This window comes from Panthera uncia, assembly GCF_023721935.1.
Source record: "Panthera uncia isolate 11264 chromosome E2 unlocalized genomic scaffold, Puncia_PCG_1.0 HiC_scaffold_19, whole genome shotgun sequence".
NCBI classification, from domain to species: Eukaryota; Metazoa; Chordata; class Mammalia; order Carnivora; family Felidae; genus Panthera; species Panthera uncia.
The window spans coordinates 1,909,840-1,937,068 of record NW_026057588.1 but is presented as its reverse complement, the minus strand read 5'-3'; the positions used below and the strand labels follow the sequence as shown (position 1 = coordinate 1,937,068).

The window sequence follows — 27,229 nt, the reverse complement described above, 5'->3', positions numbered from 1 at the left end:
TGAGCCACCCAGGCATCCCTGACCTTTGTTTTCTAAGCTAGAAGAGAAAAGGGAGAAAATATTTGAATCCTTAAAAGGAAGGGAAAAAGGAAGTTAAGGTGTGGCACGTAAATATTAAAATTGGTCCAGTGCAAATCTACTAAAAGTGATCTTCCGTCCACCCTATGAGAGTAATTTCATTTGTAGGTGTATAACCAAGAGAAATATGTCTGTACAATCAGAGTAAAATGGTTCATAACAACCTAAGACTGGACACTACCCAAATGTCCAAAACTAGGGAGTAGATGAATCAACTGTGGTTTATTCACATGATGAAATACTACATGTCAACAAAAACAAATGAACTACAAGTACACAAAACAAAATGGGTAAATCCCTCAAGCATAATGTTAAATAAAAGACCCAAAGTATGTTTACTTCATGAAAATTTTAAGCTGTACACTTATATTTTTCAGCATGCATATTTCCACGGAAATTTTTCAAAAATCATACACACATCCCAAAATAAGCCAGGCACCCATAGGTTTTGTTCAGGTATAGACCTGTAGGGCAGGAAGAGCTCATGATGATGGTAAAAGAGGGAGCCATTTACATAGAATAAAAATAGCTTTAGAGATTTTTAATTTTAGTAGAGGACGAAGAATATCTCCCAAAGAAGACTGGCTTACCAGAGGAGGAGTCGGGAGGAGGGTGGATTTTTAAGGAAAACTCTCCCACTTCCCTCTCCCAAAGCATGAGTAAGCAGCATCCTAGCCCTCCCTACCAGGGAACTCTAAGGCTGGGGCACCTGGGTGGCCCAGGTGGCTTAGCATCTGACTCTGGATTTAGGTTCAGGTCATGATCCCATCAAGTCCACACTGAGTGTGGAGCCTGCTTAAGATCCTCTCTCTTCTCTGCTCCCTCACTCTCTCTCCAAATTAACAAATTAGGAATAGAAGGAACTATTTCAACATAATAAAGGTCATATATGAAAAATCCACAGCTAACATCCTCAACAGTGAAAGACTGGAAGCTTTTCCTCTAAAATGACAACACAGGACGGCCACTTTCACCACCTTCATGCAGCAGTTGGTACCATCTGCAGATGTGTATCTTGGTATAACAGTTCTACCCAGAGCTATTAGGCAAGAAACAGAAATAAAAGGCATCTAAATTGGAAAGGAAGAGGCAAAATTATCTCTATTTGCAAATGATATGATCTTATATATTAGAAAACACTAAAGATTACACATACACACACCATTACAATTAATAGACAAATTCAGCAAAGTTGCAAATATAAGATCGACATACAAAAATCAGTTGCATTTTTATACACTAACAATAAACAATCTTAAAAGGAAATTTTTTAAACTGTATTTACAATAGTACCAACATGACTGAAATATTTGTTAAATAATCACAGAGAAGGGGCACCTGGGTGGCTCAGTCAGTTAAGCATCCAACTCTGGTTTCGGTTCAGGTCATGATCTCACAGGTCATGGGTTTGAGCCCTGCATCAGGCTTTACACTGGTAGTGCAGAGCCTGCTTGGGATTCACTCTCTCTGCCCCTCCCCCACTCAAGTTCTTTCTCTCTAAATAAATAAATAAATAAATAAATAAATAAATAAATAAATAATAACCACAAAGAAGAACAGGTTAGTGGTTGCCAGAAAGTAGGGAGAGAGGGTAGGGAGTAGGGTGGCTGAATAGGAGGAGCATGAGGGAGTTCTGCAGTGACGTCAAGTCAAGCATCTAGACTGTGGTTGTCATACCAAGATACACATCCTAAGATGGCATGGAGCTCCAACACACCCAAATGAGTACGAGTGAACTTTGAATGAGCTCTGCAGATGGTACCGATGCCAGGTTCTGGCTTTGACCCTGTCCTACAGTTGTGCGAGATGTTAACCATGGAAGAAGCTGGGTAAAAGATGCACAGGCCCTCTCTGTACATTTCTTTGTGCCTTCCCATGAATCTATAATTATTTCAAATAAAAAAGTTTAAAGGAAACAAAAACGGTACAAGACCCTCGATAGGACCTGGCCTGAAATAACAGGAATAAAGGCAATAGGGGTAACTAGGAAAGTTGGAATAGGGATGGGCTACCAGATGATAACAGGAAACTACTGTTAGCTTTCTTAGGTGTGACAACAGTATTATGGTTGTGTGGAAGAATGTCCTTATTCTTAGAATATACGTCCTAAAATTTTTAGGGGTACTTACTTTCAAATGCTTATATACATACACATAAAGAAATATCTATATGTGCACACACAAGTAAATACACACACACATAAACATACATATACACTCATATACATGTATACATATACAAAAATATACACATGCATACATAAACAGATCTACATTTATATACATACAAAAATCCATACATACCCCCCTCTGCAACAACACATAAAACACATGCATATAAATATACACAAATACCCATATGCGCAAACATACATACATGTATAAAATACATTATAAACACATAATACATAACTTATGTGTTGCATACATAAAAACTGAGGTGGTGGGTGATGGGTGCTCATTATACTCTTCTCTCAATTTTTCTCAATATTTCAGAAACTTGTCAAAAGAGAAACTAGGCAGGGGATATGTTAATGCTTCCAGAGAGAGGTACTACACCAAGGGATCAGCATTCATTATTACTTAGGTGAGAACGAATTTATAACCGTTTTCTCAAAAGGTATTCAAGAGATAGTTATAGGTATTCTAAGGAGTGGGGGGCGGGGGGTGGAATACGTTACTAGCTGGGAGCTAGAAGAAAACCACAGAGTTACTACCCCGGGAAAATGCTGACTTGTAAAACACTTTCTGCACAGTAAGTCTGATGCAGGAGAAAACAGGGAAGCCAGGAGTGTTCGCCTGGAATAACTGGGATCCAGACAGGGCAAGGCTGTCCACTCAGTTTCCTCCAACCAGCTCCAGAATCACCTGGCCCTATACAGCTGCTCCCCAAAGCTGGCAACTGATTCAAGTTGAAAACTATTTAATCTCTTTGCTCTATGACCTAAATAAGTTTCTGAAAACTCGCAAGTAAATAAAAGCAGGGCAAATAGAATTCTATTTTATTATTGTAGCTGACAATGTTACATTAGTTCCAGGTGTACAACATAGTGATTGGACAAATTTATCCAGTATGCTATGCTCACTACAAGTCTAGCAACCACCTGTCACCATACAATGCAATTACAGTATTATGGACTATATTCCTTATGCCGTGCCTTTTATTCCCAAGACTTTACAATTGTATTTTAGATTCTACAGGGAAGCACCCTACTTATATAAAACTTGCATCCAATCCACTTAAATATTTTACTATTAAAAATATCACTACAAAATATAATACATGCTTATTACAGAAAACTTGGAAAACAAAGTACAAAGAAAATTAAGTCCTGGGTGCATTTATTTCCTGTTTTCTTCCTAGAGAATCATTTTGATATAGTTAGAGTCAAACTGTGTATATACAATTCAGGGTCTTTTTTTTTGTTTTTCCCAGTAAATATTATATTATGGGTAGTTTCCATATCATTAACATGTCTTCATAGGCAGAAAAAATGGTGCAGCTCCTTTGAAGAACAAATTTGGGTTGAAATAAAAAATGCAAAGCACTGTGGTAGATCAACATTAAAAATTCAAAACTGGAGTGCCTGGGTGGTTCAGTGTGTTGAGCGTCCGACTTCAGGTCATGATCTCGCAGTTCATGAGTTCAAGACCCACACGAGGCTCACTGCTGTCCGTGTGGAACTCACTTCAGATCCTCTGTCCCCCTCTCTGTCCCTCCCCGGCTTGTGCTCTCTCAAAAATAAACAAACACAGGGGTGCCTGGGTGGCTCAGCTGGTTGAGAGGTTGAGCGTCCGACTTCCACTCAGGTCATGATCTCACGGTTCGTGAGTTCGAGCCCCACATTGGGCTCTGTGCGGACAGCTCAGAGCCTGGAGCCTGCTTCGGACTCTGTGTCTCCCTCTCTCTCTGCTCCTCCCCCACTAATACTCTCTCTCAGAAATAAATAAATGTTAAAAAAAAAAAAAAAGTTAAAAAAATAAACTTTTTTTAAAATTAAAAAAAATTAAAAATACAAAACTTGATCTAAGAGGACCTCACAGGGGCGCCTGGGTGGCTCAGTCGGTTAAACGGCCGACTTCGGCTCAGGTCATGATCTCGCGGTCCGTGAGTTCAAGCCCCGCGTCGGGCTCTGTGCTGACCGCTCAGAGCCTGGAGCCTGTTTCATTCTGTGTCTCCCTCTCTCTCTGCCCCTCCCCTGTTCATGCTCTGTCTCTCTCTGTCTCAAAAATAAATAAACGTTAAAGAAAAAGAATTAAAAAAAAAAAAAGAGGACCTCACAGTCAGTGTTGTTTCATCAAACTTTTGCTCCATTTACATATGCATGTGGGTCATGAATGTAAATGTGTTTCTTCTAATGCCTGGGTCAAACATAACTTGAAAATCCCCAGGCTGGAGAAATCCTTACCTGATTTACAAAGACACATGTTCAAGATGCCCGCTAAAGCACTGTAGGGACCGCTGAAAAACTGCAAACTTCCCAGCTGTGCATCAGAGGTGGGGCTTGGGTGGGGGGAATAAATGGTGGCATTTCACAAGGTAGAATACCGCACAAGAGCGAAAAAGGTACATGAAGAAATGGAAGACTGGAGAGAGAGGCACACTACAGAAGTTCACACACCAAGCACATCAAACCCAAACACACACACACAAACCATACCCCATACAGCTCAAAGCTATAGATATTATAAACGGCAAAGCTCAACAACATCCTGAAGACAACAGTTAAGTGCTAGGTGTGTCACAAACCCCTTCTGAGATCTCAACTCTCTGGAGAGGGCCAGCTTTTTCATTCACTAAGCAAATGTTTACTCAACACCTACTGTGTGCCAGGCCCTGTTCTTGGTAGGAATGAATCAGCGGTGGATGAGACAGATGAAGACCACTGCCGGGTGCAGCTGGCTTTCTAGTGGGGAAGACACAAAGAGCCAACTGCAAGATGTCTCCATCAAACGCTCTGCAAACTCAGGATGCACATAGACCTGGGTCAGTTTTCTGAGTTAGTACTGGCATCCCTGACTGCCCCCATCTCTACCCACTGTCCAAAACTGACAAACCAAGCAGATTCAAGGAGCACACTGCTCAAGGAAGGAGCCAGAACTCTGATTTTTCGATCTGATGCAAACTCCTAACCACCTGCAACGCCCCAGCAAACAGTTACTGGGCCAGCAGCCCCAGCACTAGGGCCCCTGAGGATTCTGGCTGCTACTGAGAGGGCCATGGGAGGCTCGGAGCACAGAAGTGGCAAGATCTGACACGTGAGCTCCCAGTGGCTACCGAAGAGGAACAGATAGTGGGGAGCGCAGAAGGCAGGGGTGCAGGGAGGAGGTGCCTGTTAGAGAAGCTGGTGGCCCAACGGTTGAATTCTGGAAAGACCTTACAGGTAAAGACATGGGATTTGGGGGCAGAAATGATATGGGGGCAGGGGAAAGAAAACCATCAAGGAGGACGTTGAGGATTATAGGCAGAAGAAGGAGTCGCCGTTTACAGAGGCTGGAAGGATTGGGTTTGGGGGAGACCAGAGGCTCAGCTGAGGACCCCGAAGTCTGAGTTGTCCTTCGCGGGGTAGGGAACAGCTTCAGGGCATTAGGGGCCTGTGGGGAGGGGCAACCCAGTCCACGACAGGGGATTAGGGGTGGGGGTGAAGCCTGGGAGGGCGAATTCGGTGGGAAGGGGAGGAAGGAAACATTCACAGGCACCCCAAAGGCTCGATGAAGCGAATCGGTCTTTGGAAGGGGGTAGGCGAGGGCGCAGGACCAGGGCTGTGGGAGGAGGAACACGCAGGAAACACAGAAGGCTGTGGGAGCCAAAACCTTGTGGGAGGGAGAGGAGAGGGAGAGAAGGGGCGTCCACCCGTGCAGGATGGGAACAGGAGGCGCGCACCTGAGTGGAGAGAAAAGGCACCCGGCGCCCCAGGATGGGGAGTCCGCGCCCAAGGGGAGAAGGAAAGTCCGCGTGGGAGAAGAGGAGAGAGGGGTCCGTGCCCACCGGCCGAGCGAAGACAACGAGGGTCTGCACCGCACGGGGCCAGCAAACGGCGGAGCGGGGGGGGGGGGTCCCACTCCGGACCCCCCAGCCGCCCCCCCACTCGGAGCTGGGCCGCTGTGACCGGCCGCTCCTCTATCTGGGACTCACCGGAAGCCGGAGAAACCGCCAGAAGGGACCTCACCTCCGGCGGCGCGCGCCGCTCGTTTTGTGTGCGTGCGCGCGCGCCAGATTCCCGGATGAGGCTTCTCCAGCGAGGCCTCGGGGCGGATGGGCTCGGGCGTTCGTGAGGGGGACTGGTCAAGTAATTTGCCCATTTTTCCACTGCATTTGCTTTCTTATTGAGATGCCGAGTTCTTTATAACTTTTGGATATCAGTCCTTTGTTGCGTCTATGAGCGACAATTACCTTCTCCCACTCCGTCGCTTGCCTTTCCACTTACATAATACACTTACATAATACTTTCTAATGAACACAGTTCTGAATTTTAACATAGCCAGCCTTATCAATTTTCCTTGGTTTAGTTAAGAAACGTTTGTCTATGCCAAGATCACAAAGATGCTTTGTATTTTCATCTGCACGATATCGTTTTGCCTTTCACATTTAGAGCTACAATCCTCATGAACTGATTTTTGTGGATAGTAGGGGGTCGTCAAACTACAGTAAATCCACCTGTTTTTGTATGGTCCAAGAGTTAAGGATGGCTTTTACATTTTTGGATGTTGTAAAAAAAAAAAAAATCAAAAGAATGGTATTCGTGACACGTGAAAATTATATGAAATTCAAGTTTCATAGTCCATAAATAAAAATGTATTGGAATGCGACCATGCCCATTTGCTTACAAATTGTGGCCGCTTTCACACTACAACAGTTGAGTCTAGTAGTTGTAGCAGAGACCATATAGTGTGCAAAGCCTAAAATACTATCTTTACAGAAAAGTTTGCTGACTCCTGATTGTATAGTGAGATATGATCACTGGATTTTAACTATTTAAAAATGTTTGCAAAACCAGGAGATATTACTTCTTACGCACTAGGATATCTGTAACCCAAAGACACAGTAACACGTGTCGATAAGGATGTGGAGAAATCAGAATGCTTATACACTGTTGGTGGGAATGTAAAATGGTACAATTGTTGTGAACAAATTTGGCAATCCCTCAAAAGCTTGAACAGAGAGTTACCACCACGTAACCCAGCAGTTCCACTCGAAAGTATCTACTCAAGGGGTGCCTGGGTGGCTCGGGGTTGAGCTCCTACTCTTGATTTCGGCACAGGTCATGATCCCAGGGTTGTTGGATCAAGCCCCTCAATGGGCTCCACGCCGAACGTGGAGCCTGCTTGAGATGCTCGCTCGCTCTCTCTCTCTCTCCCTCCCCCCGCCCCATTCCTCTCCCCAGCTCATGTGTGCTCTAAAAATAAATTAATTAAAAAAATAAATGCAAAGTATCTCAAGAGTGTTGAAAGCATATATCCACTAAAAACTTGTACGTGAAGGATCATAGCAGCATTATTCATAATAGCCAAAAAGTGGAAACAATCCAAATGTCCATTGACGAATGAATGGATAAAAAAAGTTGGCATATCCACACAATGGATTATTATTCAGTCATGTAAGGAGTGAAGTACTGACCCATGCTGCAACATTGATGAACATTGACAATATAATGCTAAATGAAATAAGCTAGTCAAAATGGACCACTATTGTATGATTCTATTTCTATGAAATGTCCAGAGCAGTTAAATCTGTGGCTAGATTAGTGGCTGCCAGGGACTGGGAGAAGGAAGAAATGAAAAGTGACTGCTAATTGGTATTTGCTTCCTTTAGGAGGCTAATGAAATGTACTGGAATTAAAGACTGGTGGGGGTGCCTGGGTGGCTCAGTCAGTTTAGTGTCTGACTTTGGCTCAGGTCATGATTTCACAGTTCATGACTTCAAACCCCGCATTGGGCTCTATGCTGACAGCTCAGAGCTTGGAGCGTGCCTTAGATTCTGTATCTCCCTCTCTCTCTGCCCCTTGCTTGCTCACACTCTTATCTCTCTCTCTCAAAAATAAATAAACATTAAAAAAAAAAAAAAAAAGAGGGGCGCCTGGGTGGCTCAGTCAGTTGGGTGTCCGACTTTGGCTCAGGTCATGATCTCGCAGTCCGTGAGTTCGAGCCCCATGTCGGGCTCTGTGCTGACAGCTCAGAGCCTGGAGCCTGTTTCAGATTCTGTGTCTCCCTCTCTCTCTGACCTTTCCCCATTCATGCTCTGTCTCTCTCTGTCTCAAAGACGAATAAACGTTAAAAAAAAAAATGCTTTTTAAAAAAAAAAAAAAAGAATGGTTATGGGTGCACAACCTGGTGAAAATGTTAAAAACCACTGAAACACACACTTGATTGTTTAACTTAAAAATTGTTTAATCTAGGGGCCCCTGGGTGGTTCACTCCGTTAAGCATCCAACTCTTGGTTTTGGCTCAGGTCATGATCTCACAGTTCGTGGGATCAAGCCCCATGTTGGGCACTGCACTGGCAGTTTAGAGCCTGCTTGGAATTCTCTGTCTCCTTCTCCCTCTGCCCCTCCCCCACTCTGTCTCTCTAAAAATAAATAAACTTTAAAAATTTTTTAAAAATTGTTTAATCTATTTTACCAGAAATGGCTACTGATTCAGCTGAATTCCTTTGGTCACACTAAGCCCAGACATCCGTATACTTTTGTATTTGCTATTTTTTCTCCAGGGACTTGCTTATGCATACTCTCAACCTCTTTATCTCTCAGGGTCTTAGTGTTGCTCTTGTAAATGTGGATTTTTTTATTTGGCAAAGGCAGCCTTGCACCCCATACCCACCTCTTCTCCAGTGAATCCATTTCTCTAACCATTGCCCATGAAGGGTTTCCACCTATGGCTTTATTGCCCCTCTCTGGTATTCGATGGGTGGAGTCTCTCCTCCCTAAATCTGTTCTCTCTTGGTCCGTAACATCACCCACCCTGGCTTCCCTCCTCCCTCCTAGGCCATTTCTTCATCTGGCTGCCTCCTTTGTTTTTCCCACAATCAATTGCTTCTTTGGCCACCATCCCTAGTGCTCACCTAACATAATGAGAAGTCTACAAGGCTCTGGCCTACCTCACCCTGCCCGCTCTCCTCATCTCTTTCTCTCTGATGCCCCACATCCCCTCCTGCATCATCACGTACTGTACCAGTCCCTGTGTGCAGCAGTCTTCCTTCCCTACCCCCAGGTTAGTCTCTCCTCCTCTTACAGCTTGCTGCTATTATTTTCGTTCTTTTCCCTATTACAGCTCACATTGAGGTTTTCACGATTGTTTGATAAATAAACGGCCATCTTGCTTTCTAGCTGGACTGCTCCATGAGGCTGGACACACTGTTGTATTCCCAACTATACTCCGCAGGGGATCAACGTGCCAACATCTGAGATACTCATCAAATGTTTGCCGATTTAAATGAACTGGAAGACATATTCCAATGTATTAAAATGATTGCCAACGACATGAGAGATTCTGGACGCAATTTCTTAATCTCACATTTTTCTGTACATTCTGAGTAGAATTGTTAGAATCAGAAAACAACAAACATATGCACTCAAGATATGGGTGCCCACTGTTCACTAGCACTGGTTCACCTCCATCTTAGTTCAACAAACATTTCTTGGGCACTTGCTGCACGATTCTAAGGGCCAGGGTACAGCAGAAACAAGATGTGTACAGTCCAGTAGGGGAGATAAACACGTACAATGCATCATGTATCAATAAAGCAAGGAAACAGGATGGGGAATGTGTGTTGGGCAGGGACCGTTGCAATTTTAAATAGAGAAATCAGGAAAGGGCTCGCTGAAAAGGTGATGTATAATGAATTGCAAGTGAGGAAGTGAGCCCAAATGTATTGGGGGGAGAGGATCCCACAGCAGAAAGTGATTTCAGAGGTCCTGAGATAACATGACTGGCATTTGAGGAATCGCAGGGAGGCCTTGAGACTGGAACAGTGTGACCAAGGTGGGTATCAGAGAAGGGGCTAGGGAGGTGACAGAAGCTGTCAATTAAAACACTGCCAGGCCAAGGCACCTGGGTGGATCAGTGGGTTAAACGTCTCACTCGATTTTGGCTCAGGTCATCTCATGGTTCGTGAGGTCGAGCCCCGCAGACAGCGTGGAGCTTGTTTGGGATTCATTCTCTCTCTCTCTCTCTCTCTCTCTCTCTCTCTCTCTCTCTCTCCCCCTCTCTCAAAATGAACTTAAAAAACAAAAGCAAAAAAACCATTGCCAGACCAAAGAAATGATGGAAGACAAAGGAGATAACCTGATTATGGTTGAAGGTACTTGCTTCCTCTCCCCCAGTGAGGATTATCTATCCCTGTCCCAGTGATTTCAGGCTTGTTGTGGACTTGCTTTGACAAGAAAAGGTGAGTGGAAGTGCAGGTGCTATTTCTGAACAGAAGCTTTCAGAGCCTCTGGATGGATCCACTGGTCCTCCCTTCCCTCTGCCAGGAGGCCAGCAATGCCCCAGAGAGGCTGCTCCCTGGCCAAGCGAAGGCAAAATGAAGTAGAACACTGGCGTTAGGAGCCCCAAAAACTTTTGCTGTCGCTTGTTACTGTAGCATAACTTACCTTAAGCTGACTCATACAAGAAACCATTAGAAGTACTGCTTTAAGGTTGAAATTCAGAATGACAAAAAAAAAAAAAAAATTGACATTTCAAGTGGTGGCAAGGATGTAGATCAACAGGAAATCTCCTTTGTTGCTGGTGGGAGAGCAAAATGGTACCACCACTTTGGAAAGAACTTTGCAGTTTCGTACAAAGTTCAACACAGACTTACCACATGACCCAGCAATTGCGCTCCTAGGTATTTATCCAAGAGAAATGAAAACCTACATGTTAGAGACTGAATGTGTCTTGCCCAAATCTATGCTGAACTCCTAAGCCCCAAATAATGGTACTTGGAGGTGGTGGCCTTTGGGGGTGATTAGATCTGAGGGTAGAGCCCACATGAAAAGGATTAATGCCTTTATAAAAGAGACCCCTGAGAGCTCCCTCACCCTTTCTACTACGTAAGGACAGTGAGAAGACAACCAATCTGTGAACAAGGAGGCAGGTTCTCACTAGACACCAAACCTGCCGGTGCCTTGGCTGTGTGCTTCCCAGTATCCAGAACTGTGAGAAAGAAGTGTTTGTTATTTAAGCCATTCAGTCTATGGTAGTTTGTTATTGCAGCCTGAGGATTAAGAGAAGTTGAATTTTATTTGAGATCTGTTCTCCTGGAGAAATTCCCTCACCCCTCTGTTCCAAGAAATGGCTAACCACACAAAGGACCAACTTGCTCTCACATATTCCAAGATTAAGACCCAGGAAGACAGGGGCTCCACTCTTCCTCAGTTACTCGATCCTTCCTCATGTCTCCCGTAAGACTCATGGATGACTCCGTTCTTTATCTGACTCTATAAAATTCCAGGCCCCCTTTCTTTTCTTTGAGATATTACACATTGATGAATACAAAGAGGGCTGCGGATTAATGAAACTAGAAATACGGTGGCAACCATCATGAACATCCTGTCTCATATGGGATTAGACAGCACATCTGGACCTTCCACACACATTCTTAGGCTATAGACTTCTTCCAGGATGCTGAAAGGTGTGTTCCTCTCACCAACCTAGGGTGTGGGAGGTGTTAAGTAGAGGTAAAGGGCATCTCTTCCTTAATTTTTCTGAAATTTCCTTTCACTAATGGCTGTTCATTAATAGGACTTAATTTACTAGACTAGCTCTGGCAATAAGGGCTGTGTGGATTCCCAAGCGGCACCTGGCTGAGTAGGCCGTGCCTACTCTCAAAGCAGACAGAGACCAGCAGAGGATTTTGTTTTTCAAGTTGTGTTTATTAACTTGCTGAGAAAGAAACACACATTGAATACCTCACCAAACAGGAGCTGGGAAGGTTAAAGGTCTGTAAGAACTAGAATGGGAGTGTGTTAATTTCCTCTGGCTGCTGTAGCAAGTTAACACAAGCTTTGTGCCTTAAAAATACACACATATACTCTCTTACAGTTCTGGAAGCCTTAAGTCCAAAAATCACTTTCACTGGGTTCACAAGGTGTCAGCAGGGCTGGGGTCTTCTGGAGGCTGTGGAGGGAGAACCAGTTTCCCTGCCTCTGCCAGGTTCTAGGAGGGTCCCCATTCCTTGGCTCATGACATCTCTCCCATCTTCAAATGCATTGGTCTAACTTCTGGCTCCATCATCACCTCTCCTCTGACTTTGACCTATTGAGGACCCTGTGATGACACCGCCCCCACCAGATAACCCAGCATCATCTCCACATCTTAAGATCTTCATCACTCCCTCAAATTCCCTTTGCATCTACACTAACAATCAAAGGTCCCACGGATTAGGATGTAGACACATTTGGGAGGCCATAATTTAGCCTTCCAACAGGAGTTCCTGATTGTTTGTTAAGGAAGAATTGCAACCCAGCCTGTGGGAGGATGGGGGAGGTCTTGGGTCTGGACATAAGGTTAAACCTAGTCATACTGTCCAGGAGTCAGGCAGGGCTTGTAAGGGGTGATGCACCAGGCTCCTCAGTCTCTGAGCCTCACGGTCTTGGCGCTTAGCCCTGCCACAGATGCAGCCCAGCACCCAGTTGTAATAGCTCTGAAGCAAGCGTCTTCCTCCCCCACTGCCCCAACGGGGCTCTTTTCCTAACTTGTAAGAAAGAGTGGTGTAAATTGGCAATGGCCCTGCTGGAGTATCAGAAAGGAGCGCAAGGAAGAGAGGGAAAGGGCAGGCAAGTATTTTCTATAATGCGTGTTAGTTTTCTATTGTTTCCGTAACAGATTACCCCAAACTCAGCAGCTTAAAACAACATAAACTTATTATCTCACAGCCTTCACTCAGTGACTCTCAAGGGGAGCCACCCCCAGGGCTCTGCAGACCTGCCAACCAGCCTGGGCAGCTCTCCCCTGGCCAGCACTGTATTTCCTCGGGAGGGATGTTCCCAGATCATCCTAGACCTCTCAACAGCCTCCCACTCCCTATTTTCTCAGCCCTGTTCTCTCCTCACCTCCAGGTCTCCAAAAAAGGAAATTATTCTTATGCCTTGGGTCATGGGATGCCCTGACTTGAGAGAAACTTCTTCCTGGATGCCTTTCATCCATACTTATAGCTGCCCTGTGACGCTGAACTAGCCCCTTTTCATTTAAAAAAAAAAAAAAAAAAAAAGTCCAAAGAAACCCAAAATTTGCCTTTTGGCTTTCTCTTTTTATTCCTTATCAAAATATTATAGCAACAATGTATATTTTACTATAGAAAAAATCAGACATGAACGGAGGCCCCTAAGAAAGCCATGTTTATTTCTCTATGACAAATTTCCAATCTACATCCGTATGTGCACATATCTTTACATGGCTGTAGTAACAGCAAGCCTTCTATTTTATGCTTTTTTTATTGTTGTTGTTGCCTTCCATATTATAAGCATTTTCAACATGGTAACAAAACCTTTATAATCATGGTTCGGCATGACTGCATGGAACAAATTAGTAGTGTACTAGATGAACAATGGGGAGTGATAACAGAAATGTAAGAACTCGTTCTATTTTTATTTCCACAACTAAAGCAACGCATCACATTTCTCAGCAGCAACCCTTTCCATCTCAGTACAAGCCCGCTCCAGTATTAAAAGGGAGAATTTCATTGTTCATTCACAAGCAACGTCCTCACCTACTTGCCCCTTCTGAAATAAATCCTGCACATCTGACAAGGCTGTAACATAGAAATACGTACAAACAGCAAAATCTAACTGCGATTCTGTGGTTGCCGTGGGGTGGAGTGTTGTGGGGTCTACCACCAGGATGTCTTTGTTGATACAGAGTAGACGGTAAGAGCTCCTGCCACTACTTCCACTTGATCCTAATAAAAGTTTGCTTATGTACGGGGCAGATGTTCCTCATTAAAGTCTTCCACAGACTGATTACACACTGAACACATCCATGGGTTCTTTCTTGTTTAAGCACTCTGACGCATCTTCAGAGTACCTTCTTGACATCCACAGATTTTATTCCAGTGTGTGTGCTACTATGTTTGGTACTAGCTGCATCATTCCTGAAGCCTCTTCTACATTTACTACTACCCTGTGTTTTCTCCAGGAGTTCCTCAATGTATAGATTTGATAGTATGGCTAAGGAATGCCTCACATTCATCAGTTCACTGAATAGCTTAAAACGTTATTGTCTGACAGGGAAAAGTCACCTCTGAAGACATTCCTCCTTCACACAGCTTCTTGAGAGCCAGTCAGTAGATGAACGTGGCCCACAATCATTATGTTTCCATGGGCTGCTCTCCAGAGTGTTTTCTTTGATGTCGGATGAGGGACGAGCTCCTTCTGAACGTTTTCCCACACTGAGGACACTGGCTGGGACCCTCCCTGCTGTGGAGTCTCTGATGTACCACCAAGTGAGAGTTCTGCTTGAAGGACTTTCCACATTCAGGACACTGGTATGGGGTCTCCTTTGTGTGAATTCTCTGGTGCTTGGTCAGACAAGAACTGTCCCTGAAAGCTTTACCACACTGATTACACTCGTAGGGCTTCTCACCAGTATGAGTCCTCTGGTGCCGGATGAGGCCAGCAATGTTCCTGAAAAGTTTCTGACACTGGTTACAGCCATAGGGCTTCTCACCAGTATGAATCCTCTGGTGCCTGATGAGGTAAGCACTCTCAATGAAAGTTTTCCCACACTCTTTACATTCATAGGGTTTCTCCCCAGAGTGAATTTTTTGATGCACAATGAGGTGAGAGTTTCGGTTGAAGGACTTCCCGCACTCCACACATTCAAAGGGCTTCTCTCCAGTGTGAGTCCTCTCATGCTGGGTAAGGTATGAGCCATCCCGGAAAGCCTTTCCGCATTTGCTACATTCATAGGGCTTCTCCCCAGTGTGGATTCTGAGATGCACGGTGAGGTGGGAGATGTCAGTGAAAGGTTTCCCACACTCATTACATCTATATGGTTTTTCCCCTGTATGAGTTCTTTGATGCAAAATCAGTGATGAATTTCGGTTGAAGGTTTTCCCACATTCTAGACACTCATAAGGTTTTTCCCCAGTGTGAATTCTCTGGTGTTGTGTGAGAGCTGACCCATCACTGAAGGCTTTCCCACATTTATTGCATTTATAGGGCTTCTCTCCTGTATGGATTCTTTGATGCACAATCAGGTTGTAGTTTTTGGAGAATGATTTTCCACATTCAGTACAGGTATAAGGTTTCTCTCCAGTGTGAGTTCGGTGATGCAAAACAAGAGAAGAGTTCCGTTTGAAGCATTTGCCACATTCACTGCATTTATACAGTTTCTCTCCAAGGTGACTCCTCCTGTTTTCATTAAGAGATGAACTCAGGGTAAAGATGTCCCCCAAATCCTTACCTTCATACAGTTTCTTCCCCTTTTTCCGTACTTTTGGTTCACCAAGAGGAGTAAAATGATTGAAAGATTTAACACTTTCAGGGTATTTATAGGGTTTCTCTCTTGTTTGATCTCTTCCAAGTTGAAAAACCTCGCCAGAATGGTCGAAGGCTCTTCCACAAGCATCACTGTCACTAGTTCTCTTAGCTACATAATTTTTTGCACAACTGTGTAAAGCTGGGTCGCAATCCAAACTTTTAACATCTGAGTCACGTATATGAAAACCATTTGTAGGAACTCTCTTAGATGGCAGAAGGTCTGAACTTGCACTCAAACGCTCCCCAAGTCCAGAATATTCACAAATTATTTCCTGAGTCCCTGGTTTCTCCTGAGTTAAAGCTGACTGCCTCAAATGTCCCTCCCAGTTCTTACAGTCCCGATTATTACCTAGAATGGAAAGATGGGAACCCTCTCTTGCAAATCCTTCCATTTCCACATCACAGGATAGTTCTTCCTCAGGAATATTCTGAGGTGTCATTTTCAATCTCATTTCCCAGGCTGAAAAGTAAAGAATGAAAAAGACTTAAGTACATAAAGTTATATCTGAAAGGGAATAAAAAATGATGACAGGTCAGGTATGTGAACCCATATTTTTATTTTGTTATTAATTTTGCCCGGCTTATTTTTTTAATTGAAATAAAGATGACACACTATGTTACATTGGTTTCAGATGTACAACACAGTGACTTGACAAGTCTACAGGTTATGCTATGCTCAGTACAAGTGGCTACCACCTGTTACCATACAACACCATTACAATACCATCGACTATATTCCCTGTACTGTACCTTTAATCCCATGACTTGTTCACTCCGTAACTAAAAGCCTATACCTCACACTCCCCTTCACCATTTTGCCCATCCCCACATCCCTCCCTTCTGGCAACCATCAGTCTGATCTCAGTTTGATTCTACTTTTTATATGTTTGTTCATTTGGGTTTTTTTGATTCCCCATATAAATGAAATCATATGGTATGTCTTTCTCTGCTTGACTTATTTCACTTAGCATAATAGCCTCTAGATCCATGCGTGTTGTTGCAAATGGCAAAATCTCACTTTTTTATGACTGAGTAATATTCCATCATATGTACACAGCACAATCTTTATCCATTCATCTATTGATAGACACTTGGGTTGCTTCCATATTTTGGCTATTGTAAATAATGCTGCAATAAACAGGGGGGCATATATCTTTTTGAATTAGTGTTTTATTTTCTTTTTGGGGGTAAATACCCAGGAGTGGAATTACTAGATAATATGGTATTTTATTTTTAATTTTTTCGAGGAAGCTCCCCCACTGTTTTCCACAGTGGTTGCACCAATTTACATTCTGCGCTGTGTATTTTTACTTTTTCAAATTAATATCTGTATAAGGGGAAGGTAAAGTGAGACTTCAGGGATGGAGGCAAGAACAGGTTAAAAGAGCCATACGGCATTTCATCTTCCTAGAGAAGAAGCAGGAAGAAGGGTAATGGAGATAAATATTACCAAAAGAATGAAAGTGAGATGTGGGAGATGAGAGGCCAGGTGTCACTGCTCACTGGAACACCACCTTGGCTACTGTGTGCTTATTCTACCACCCACTACCCATATCAACAATCAGGACACATTTTCAAAGCCCCGACTTCACAATGTGCTTATGACAGTGCTGAATGAGCAGTTTTCATCCCGGCTTTGTGGTCGAGTTCTGCTTCCACTCCATGACCTGGAAGTTCTGAAAGTCCTGGAGCTGTGAATGACCACCCCTCACCGTTATTGTGAGGACTAGGTCATGCCTGAGTCTAGCTCTGACATGGGAAATGGATGCCATTCTGTAAGTGGCTACCAGTGTCTCCACCATTACTGATTGTCCTCTAACCACCCTCCCAACCCTTTGCATGATATCAAGACAAATGACTCCTCATTTTTTGTAAGCAAAATGAAATAAGATCCTTACCTCAGAAAGAAATATTTTTTTAAATATTCTAAATGGAGAAAGATCCCAACGTAATATCAAAGTTTAAATCATGTAGGACACCTTCATGATCAACAAGCAAAAAACCGGGGCACCTGGGTGGCTCAGTCAGTGAAGCATCTAACTCGATTTCTGCTCAGGTCATGATTGTACAGTTCATGAGTCCAAACCCTGTGTTGGATTCTGTGCCCTGACAGCCTGCTTGGGCTTCTCTCTCTCCCTCTCTCTCTGCCCCTCCTCAGCTCATATTCGTTCTCCCTCCCTCTCTCTTTATGGCGCCCCCCCCCCCCTCATAAAAAAACCTAAAAAAAAAAAAAAAAGGAAAACCATACAGATAAAGATGAACAAATGTGGTATCAACGTTTGAAATTTCCACACCAACAAAAACACAGTAAGAGTCAAAACACAAGTGGCAAATGGAGAAACAATATTATAAAATACAAAAGAGGCAAAGGAATAATGCCCAAGATCTATAAAGAATTCTTACAGAACAGAACAAAAAAAGGGGGGAAGGAGATACAAAAAGGCACTTCATGGAGAGAAAATTCAAATATCCTGAACACAGGAGTATCTGCTCATTCTCACCATCACTGAGACAATTATAAATTGCAACTTTAAGAACACAAAATATGTAGGGGTGCCTGAGTGACTCAGTTACACATCTGACTCTTGATTTCGGCTCAGGTCATGATCTCAGGGTTGTGGGACTCAGCAAGGAGACTGTTTAAGAATGTCTCTCTCCTAAAAAAAAAAAAGAAGTCTCTCTCCTTCTCTCTCTGCCCCGTCCTCATTCACATGTTCACTCTCTCTAAAAAAAATTTTTAAAAAAAACCCACAAAATATGCACTTTTCATATGAGTAAAAATAAAACAAGCTGTGAGAATAAAAACCATATGCAGCAACCATCCAAATATAAAATGGGCATATTCCACTACCCAGCAATTCCACTTGTAGGCATCTCAGACTCAAAAAACATAGAGTCTCAAGCATAAATAGAGAGCAATCTATACCTAAGAAGATAGTCTTAAAGACCAGCAGAAAGAAGAGAGAACACTGGTGAAGGAGTAAAAAGTATCGTGACAGACCACTTAAGAGAAAAATAGAAACCTGAAAGTAATGGAAGCCTACTTCAAAAGTGCTGAGGGAGAGGCAGCTCTTTCCACCCACGGACCCTGTCCCTGTGCTTTCATAAAACCATCTTTTTCTGCTCTGGAAAAAAAAAAAGTGCTGAGGGGGAAAACCTCTCAGATACACTATTAATCAAGAGTGAGGGTGAGAAGGGGCATCTGGGTGGCTCAGTCAGTTAAGCGTATGACTTCGGCTCAGGTCACAGTCCATGAGTTTGCACCCCATGTCAGGTTCTGGAGCCTGCTTCTCTCTCTCTGCTCCCCCCCAACTCATGCTCTTTCTCTTTCTCAAAAATAAACATTAAAAAAAAAAAAAAAGTAAGGGTAAGACAAAGAGAGCTTCAGAAAAACAAAAAAAATTTATCTCCAAGGACATTAGCCAGAAGAATTAGAAAAAGTTGTTTTCTTCACCAAAAAAACTCACAAAAAAACAAAAACAAACAAACAAACAAACAAACCCAAAACAAAACCCAGAAGGAAGAAATGCAAAGAAAAGGAAATGATGAACATGGATTTAAATCAAATCCAGGGGCTCCTGGGTGGCTCATTCAGTTAAGCATCCAACTCTTGATTTTGACTCAGGTCATGAACTCATGGTTCATGGGTTCAAGCCCCAGGTTAGGCTCCAGGCTGACAGCACAGAGCCTGTTTGGGATTCTCCCCCCATCTCTCTCTCTCTCTCTCTCTCTCTCTCTCTCTCTGCCCCTTCCCCGCTCATACTTATGTGCTCTCAAAATAAATAAACTTCAAAAAATATATAAATCAAATCTAGCAATGACCATATTATATGCACCAGTATCATATAAAATGCAGCAATAACAACTGGATGAAGAGCCATGAGTCAATAATTAGAGCCTAACAAATGCTTTCCAGGTGCAAGTGGAACATTTGCTAACACTGACAATACCAGGCCAAAGAACAAGTTCAACCAAAGCCACACCACAGTATGACACGGACCATAGCCTCTTGACTACAAATGTGGTCATGTTAAAAACGAGTAGCAGAAAGAAAACCAAACATAAGAAAAACAGTAAGTGGAGTGGCTAAGTGGCTCAGTGGGTTAAGCATCCAACTCGTGATTTTGGCTCAGGTCATGATCTCACAGTTCATGAGTTCCAGCACAGCATCAGGCTCTGTGCTGACAGAGCAGAGCCTGCTTGGGATTCTCTGTCTCTCCCACTCTCTCTGCCCCTCCCCCACTCATGTTTTCTTTCTTTCTCTCTCTCTCTCAAAATAAGTAAGAAACTTAAAAAAAGAAAGAAAAACAGTAAGTAAAACAAACCTCTATTTTTTTTGGAAAAATGAAAACCTATTTCTCAGTAATTCACAGATTAAAGAGAAATCTCAACAAATTAGGAAACACCTAGCACCAAACTAAACAATGGAACTGGTGTATCTCAAAACACGTGGCAAATGAGGATGCAGCTAACAGTTCCTCAGAAAGTGTTGGCCTTGTGGGGTGCCTGCACAGCTCAGTTGGTTGAGCGTCCCATTCTTGGTTTTGGCTCAGGTCATGGTCTCACAGTGTGTGGGATCAAGCCCTGCATCAGGCTGACAGCACAGAGCCTGCTTGGGATTTTCTCTCTCTCCCTCTCTCAAAATAAACTTAAAAAAAAAAAAAAAAAAAGTTGGTGGGGCACCTGGGTGGTTTAGTTGGTTAAGTGTCCAACTTTAGCTCAGGTCATGATCTCGCGGTTTGTGAGTTTGAGCCCTATGTTCTTATTTGAAATGCCGCCAGTCTGTTATTTGAAAAGCCTGACAAAACAGACACACTTTGGTGAGAGTGATCATAAAAAAAAAAGTCACACAAGGGGCGCCTGGGTTGCTCAGTCGGTTGAGCGTCCGACTTTGACTCAGGTCACGATCTCGTGGTTTGTGGGTTCAAGCTCCGTGTTGGGCTCTGTGCTAACAGCTCAGAGCCTGGAGCCTCCTTCAGATTCTATGTCTCCCTCTCTCTCTGCCCCTCTCCTGCTCGCGCTCTCTCTCTCAAAAATAAATATACATTAAAAAAAAAAAAAAGCACATATAAGCATTATCAGTCATGAGAAGGGGATTTAACTAAGAAACGGTAGAAAGTTACCAAAACGGCAACTTGGATTTATCCTAGGAATGCAAGGACTGGGATACATTAGAATGTCAATTGATACAATTCCCCATATTTTCAGATAAAAGTAGAAGTCCTCTACACCCTATCTCAATAAATTAAGAAAGTAATTTGTGGAAATCTCACCCAGATTCATGATCAAAATGCTCTCAATTAAAGTGGTAGACCCCTTTGGTGTGCCTGAGTGGCTCAGCTGGTTAAGCGACTGACTCAATCTCAGCTCAGGTCTTGATCTTGGGGTCATGGGTTCAGTCCCTGCATTGGGCTCCACACTGGACATAAAACCTACTTTAAAAAAAAAAAAAAAAAAAAAAAAAGTAGACCCCTTTAACCTATATTAATAAATTCTGAAAGTACTTTAAGGAAAACTCCAATTCCTGATGAAAATTCTTAACAATTAAGGATATAAGGAACCAAGGTAAATATCACACCTAATAATAAAACATCAGAATAGTTTACTTTAAAGCCAAGACCAAGACCCTAGAAACCTGCTACATCCACAGGATTCAATAGTGATGTGGAGGAGCTAGCTGCTCAAGAGGGCCATGTCCCAGATGTCACTCCTGGTCATTATGAGTTCTTCACCTACAGGAACAGGCCTCCTGAGGCTGCCTTGCCACCATACTGCATGTTTCCCATACTAGACCCTCTGAGTACACTGGGGCCTGGGTGGCCTTGGATGTCCTGTGAAGACAAGATGGAAAGCACCTTCCTAGAGGTCTGTAGGGGAAGGATGAATGTGTGTATTTAAAAGAACTAAGTCAGGGGCGCCTGGGTGGCGCAGTCAGTTAAGCGTCCGACTTCAGCCAGGTCACGATCTCGCGGTCCGTGAGTTCGAGCCCCGCGTCGGGCTCTGGGCTGATGGCTCGGAGCCTGGAGCCTGTTTCCGATTCTGTGTCTCCCTCTCTCTCTGCCCCTCCCCCGTTCATGCTCTGTCTCTCTCTGTCCCAAAAATAAATAAAAAACGTTGAAAAAAAAATTAAAAAAAAAAAAAAAAAAAGAACTAAGTCAGACATATACACCATGATACCACTTGGGGAAATTTTTTAGACATACAAAAATTCTGGAAGTAAAAATATTAAAATGCCCTGGCAAGATACCTACCAAAGCTGTGATCATGACTGTTCTGGGAATATGGAAAATAGGCCTTAAGGAGTAAAGGGAACATCCATTTAATCTATAATAGATGCTTCCTTTATTGAAATAAGAGTTATTCACCCTTAAGAAAGTGAAATGACAACCCACCAAATGGGAAAGAATACTTACAAAGCATACATCTAATAAATGATTTGTATACAGAAGATATTAAAGTCTTACAACTCAAAAGCAAAACAATCCAAATTTTAAAAATAGGCAAAAGATAGGGGCACCTGGGTGGCTCAGCTGGTTAAGCGTCCAACTTCAATTCTGGTCATAATCTCATGGTTCGTGAGTTCAAACCCTGTGTCAGGCTTTGCGCTGACAGCTGAGAGCCTGCTTTGGAATCAATCAATCTCTCTCTCTCTCTCTCTCTCTCTCTCTCTCTGCCCCTCACTCTCCCTCTCTTTCTCAAAAATAAATATTTAATTTTTAAAAACAGGCAAAGGATCTGAATAGACATTTCTCCAAAGAAGACACCCAGACGGCCAACAAGCACATGAAAAGATGATCGACATCATTGTCATTAGGGAAATTCTAATCAAAACCACAGTGAGATGCCACTTCATACTCACAAGTGTTGCCAATATAAAAAACGGACAATAACATGTGTTGTGAGGATGTGGAGAAACTGGAACCCAGTTTCCAGTTGGTGGGAATTAAAATGGTGCAGCTGCTTAGGATAACAGTCTGACAGCTTCTCAAAAAGTTAAACAGAGAGTTATGTTACCCAGAAACCTACTCCTACCTATCTACTCAAGACAAATGCAAACATATATCCAAACATAACTTGTATGTGAATTGCAAGTTCATAGCAGCTCTATTCATAATAAACAAAAAGTTGAAACTCAAATAAAATGTCCATCAACTGAAGAATGGCTAAACAAAATATGGAAACTCACACAACGGAACATTCTTCAGCCATAAGAAGGAATGCGGTACTGATAAATGAATGCTTCAACAACATGGATAAACCTTAAAAACATCCTCAGTGAAAGAACTCAGACACAAAAGACTATACATCGTATGATCATATTTATATGAAATGTCCAGAACAGGTAATTCTATATAGACAGAAAGTCAATTAGTGGTTGCTAGGTGCTAGGAGAAAGAGCATGGGGTTTCTTGTTGGCCTGATGAAAACATTTGGAATTACATAGCAGTGATGGTTGCTCAGCTTTGTAAACATACTGAAAGCCACTGAATTGTGCACTTTGGATGAATTTATGTATGGGAATTATATCTCAATAAACCTGTAATAAGTCAATGTATGCTTAATAAATTTGATAATTATTAAGTTATTAATAAAGTGTCCAAATTTTGATCTTGGCACAGGTCGCGATCTCACAAGTCTTGAGGTCAAGCCCTGCATCAGGCTCTGCACTGACAGTACGGAGCCTACTTGGGATTCTCTCTCTCCCTTTCTCTCTGCTCCTCCCTCCCTCTCTGTTTCTCTCCCAAAATAAATAAATAAACTTAAAAAAAATAACACAGAATAGGTTAAGATATTTGCAAATCATATATATGATAGGGCACAGATATCTGGAATAAATAAATAACACTTTCAACCCAATAATTAAAAGATGAATAACCCACTTAATAAATGGGCAAAGGATCTGAACTGATAGTTCTCCAAAGATATACAAATGGACAAATAAGCACAATGAAAAAGATGCTCAACATCATTAACTATCAGGGAAATGCATATCAATACCACAGTGAGAATCCACTTCATGCCCAGTAGAATGGATATAATCAGTCCCACTCCTAATGCAGTTATCCAAGAAAATAAAAAAATACATCCACCCCCACAAAAGTATACACGAATGTTTACAGAAGTGTTATTCCTAATATCCAAAAAGTGGAAGCAACTCAAATGTTCATCTACTAATGAACGGAAACAAATGAGGTGTATCCATACAATGGGACATTACTTATACATAAAAATGAACTAGGTACTGATAGATGCTGCTACAAGGATGAACCTTGAAAACATTATGCGAAGTCAAAGAAGCCCCCCCAAAAAGGACTATATATTGTATGGCCATTTATGAACAGTTTAGAATAGGCAAATGCATAGAGACAAAAAGATTAATGATTGCCTAGGGCTCAAAGGGATAAAAGAGATGAGGAGTGGCTGCTAATTGGCACAGGTTTTCTTTTCCTTTTTCTTTGGGGGGAGGGGGCAGAGGTTTTCTATTGGGGGATAATAAAAATATTTTAACTTGATAGTGGTGATGGATGCACAATATAGTGAATATACTAAGAAACACTAAATCGTATACCTTAAAGGGTTAATTGTATATACCAATAAAGCTGTGATTTATATCTCAATTAAGCTGTCTTTAGAATTTTTAATTTCATATTTATTTTTGAGAGAGAGACAGAGCGTGAGCAGGGGATGGGTAGAGAAAGGGAGACACAGAATCTGAAGCAGGCTCCAGGCTCTGAGCTGTCAGGGCAGTCTGACCAGAGCTCTGGATCATGACCTGAGGCGAAATCGGAAGCTTAACTGACTGAGCCACCCAGGCACTACTCAATAAAGCTATCTTAAAAAAAAAAAAAAAAAGGTGATGAGTCTGCTGGGGTCAGAACCACTTGTCTAGATCCCATTGGAATGCTTCTGATACCTTAAGATTTCACAAGAGAAGTAACAGTTTTATATGGATGTGCCAAGCTTGTATAGAAATCTATTCCAAGGCACTGACGTCTGAAGGGCTTTATCCCCAGTCTCTACAACCCTGCAAAGGGTTCCACCTAGGCTTGATGCCTGGATGTCTGACATCAAATTGTGGCAGACCTCAGCTGTCCAACCCCATCCACATGGTTCCCCCCAATCTCTTTGGACCACCCATGATAATGTTTACTTTACTTGTTTAAGTGATGTATTCTTTAACAAAAATAGTTTCCCACCAACTTCAACTCTATCCTAATGCCAACTGTGACAAAGTGTGACTCCATTTTGATGATGACTGCTAGCATTTTTCAAGCCTCCCCTGCCCCCCCCCTACTGCCCCACATGTAGGTAAGCTAACTAGAAAGCCTGTGTACTTTCTCCTTGGTGTTAGCAGGGTGCTCACACCATGCAAGCCCCAACAAAAGCTAGGCCACCCTCATCCCAATTCCACTCTCTAATCACAGTTAAAGCCCAGCCAGTCTCCTTTTCCTGCTCTCAAGCTATTTTTGGATTACCTGGGGAAATCTGCCCTACTCTCCCAAGAAAGTCTTATTATGTGAGTAATAAACCTTTTACTCTCTTGGGAGGGGTGTGTGTGTGTGTGTGTGTGTAAAATATAAAAACAGTGTGTGCACATGTTTGAGGCAGGGAGAAAAGAAAAGCTAATGTGACAAAGTATTAATAACTTGAGAATCTGGATAGTTTTACAAGTCTTAATTGAACTATTCCTGCCACTTCTCTGTGTGAAACTTTTAAAAATAAAAAAAATTGGGTGTGAAGAGAGAAACAAGCAATAGAATGGAGGAAAGTTCTGCTGGGAGTGGCAGGGGGAGAAAGAAAGAAAACAAAGGCTTGGTATTCAACACATATTTTTACAAGCTCAAGTCCCTAACAACCAACTTTTTTTTTTAATAGATTTTTTATTTATTTATTTTTTTTAACGTTTATTTATTTTTGAGACAGAGAGAGACAAAGCATGAACAGGGGAGGAGCAGAGAGAGAGGGAGACACAGAATCTGAAACGGGCTCCGGGCTCTGAGCTGTCAGCACAGAGCCCGATGCGGGGCTCGAACTCACAGACGGTGAGCTCATGACCTGAGCCGAAGTCAGCCGCTTAACCGACTGAGCCACCCAGGCGCCCCCCAACTTTTTTTTTTTTTAATTGGCAAAGGATAACAGACCTTTCTGTGGTCATGGTAATTCTGATAAAAGTTTGGGTATATTTGTCAAAACTATGCAGTGGTACAATGAAGATCTATGCATTTCACCATCTCACTGTAAGTCAATTTTGCCTCAAAAACTTAAAAAAGCAGTAATGTAGGGGCGCCTGGGTGGCGCAGTCGGTTAAGCGTCCGACTTCAGCCAGGTCACGATCTCGCGGTCCGTGAGTTCGAGCCCCGCGTCGGGCTCTGGGCTGATGGCTCGGAGCCTGGAGCCTGTTTCTGATTCTGTGTCTCCCTCTCTCTCTGCCCCTCCCCCGTTCATGCTCTGTCTCTCTCTGTCCCAAAAATAAATAAAAAACGTTGAAAAAAAAAATTTAAAAAAAAAAGCAGTAATGTAGTGTTTGAGAGGAAAACATTGAGGGGGAAACACTGTACTATCTGCAACTTACTTTGCGCCCCAAAAAGATTAATGAATGGCTGAAAGGATGGACAGAGGAAAATATACGGATACAGCAAATATACATCAGATGTTAACGGGTCGGTATGAGGTCGCAAAAGTATTTCAACTTCTCTGTATGTACAAAAACTTTTGGGGGGTTAGAGGGATTAAAAAAAAAAAAAGGAACTACTGGGGGTTAGAGGAGTTAAAAAAAAATGAACCACGAAACCAAGGAAGAGGAAAGTGAAACGGCCCCTAAACAGGTGGAACAACGCGGCCCTGAGAGTGGCAAGATCTGACTTGCAGGTAGGAGGTAGGTGGAGGGGAAAAAAAAAACAGGTACGTGGTGACACCTGCGGGACTCCGTGAGAAATGGCACAGTCTACCGGCGCAAGGCGGCCACTTTGGCCTGAGACCCACCGACGCGGATCTACCTACTATCCGGCAGATGAGCGGTCGACTAGGGGTTCGCCCCAGCGGCCGGGCCAGGACACCCTGCAGGCCGGGGCAAACGTTCCCTGGGGAAGGACCAGCCGGATAGGAGCGCAGATACCCTGAGCAACGCGAAGGAAAGAGTTGAGACGTCTTCACCCGCCGGGGGCGTCCACCCCCACCGGGGAACGTCCACACCAGCGGCGGATTTGCGTCTTTAGTCGCTAGGGCAGCCATGCCCCGGGCCGACCCGCGCCCCTACGAGCCGGACGCACCCGCTCCACCCGTGAAAACCTCCCGCGGACGCACCGGACACACCACACCGACATCCGGCTGACCCCTCCCCGCCTCCACATACCCCCGCCCCCCACATCACTGTCCGGAGGGAAAGTGAGGAACCGAGAAGCCGAGGGGCGCGGCGGCACTCACCTCCCGCAGGCGGGCGGCCGGGCCCGAGGCGGCGGCCATGTTTGGGGCGGGTGCGCGTGCGCGCGCCAAGACCCGGATGTGTGCGTCCCAGGAGGCTCCGCGGCCCCGCCCCGCCCCGCCCCGGGCAGTGGCGCGGCAGTTTCGGGACTTCCGCTGTTCTGGTGGCTGCGCAGAGCTGTAGACCCTCCGCGACGTCCGTGGGAGGGCTGGGGTCAGGACTCAGCCCGCGGGTCGTGCGCCTGTGCCTCACTCAGCCCTGACCCCCACCGG

At 43.5% G+C, this 27,229-nt stretch overlaps 1 protein-coding gene across 1 annotated transcript; it reads right to left on the bottom strand.

Annotated features, from left to right (window-relative positions):
• Positions 1-11,848: 11,848 nt before the first annotated feature.
• On the bottom strand, positions 11,849-27,021 carry ZNF329 (zinc finger protein 329). Its single transcript, XM_049621879.1, has 2 exons — positions 26,960-27,021; positions 11,849-15,995 (listed from the first exon to the last, which is right to left on the bottom strand). Exon 2 carries the CDS (start codon positions 15,985-15,987, stop codon positions 14,362-14,364), a length of 1,626 nt encoding a protein of 541 aa, XP_049477836.1. The 5' UTR covers positions 15,988-15,995; positions 26,960-27,021; the 3' UTR covers positions 11,849-14,361.
• Between the last annotated feature and the right edge of the window lie 208 nt (positions 27,022-27,229).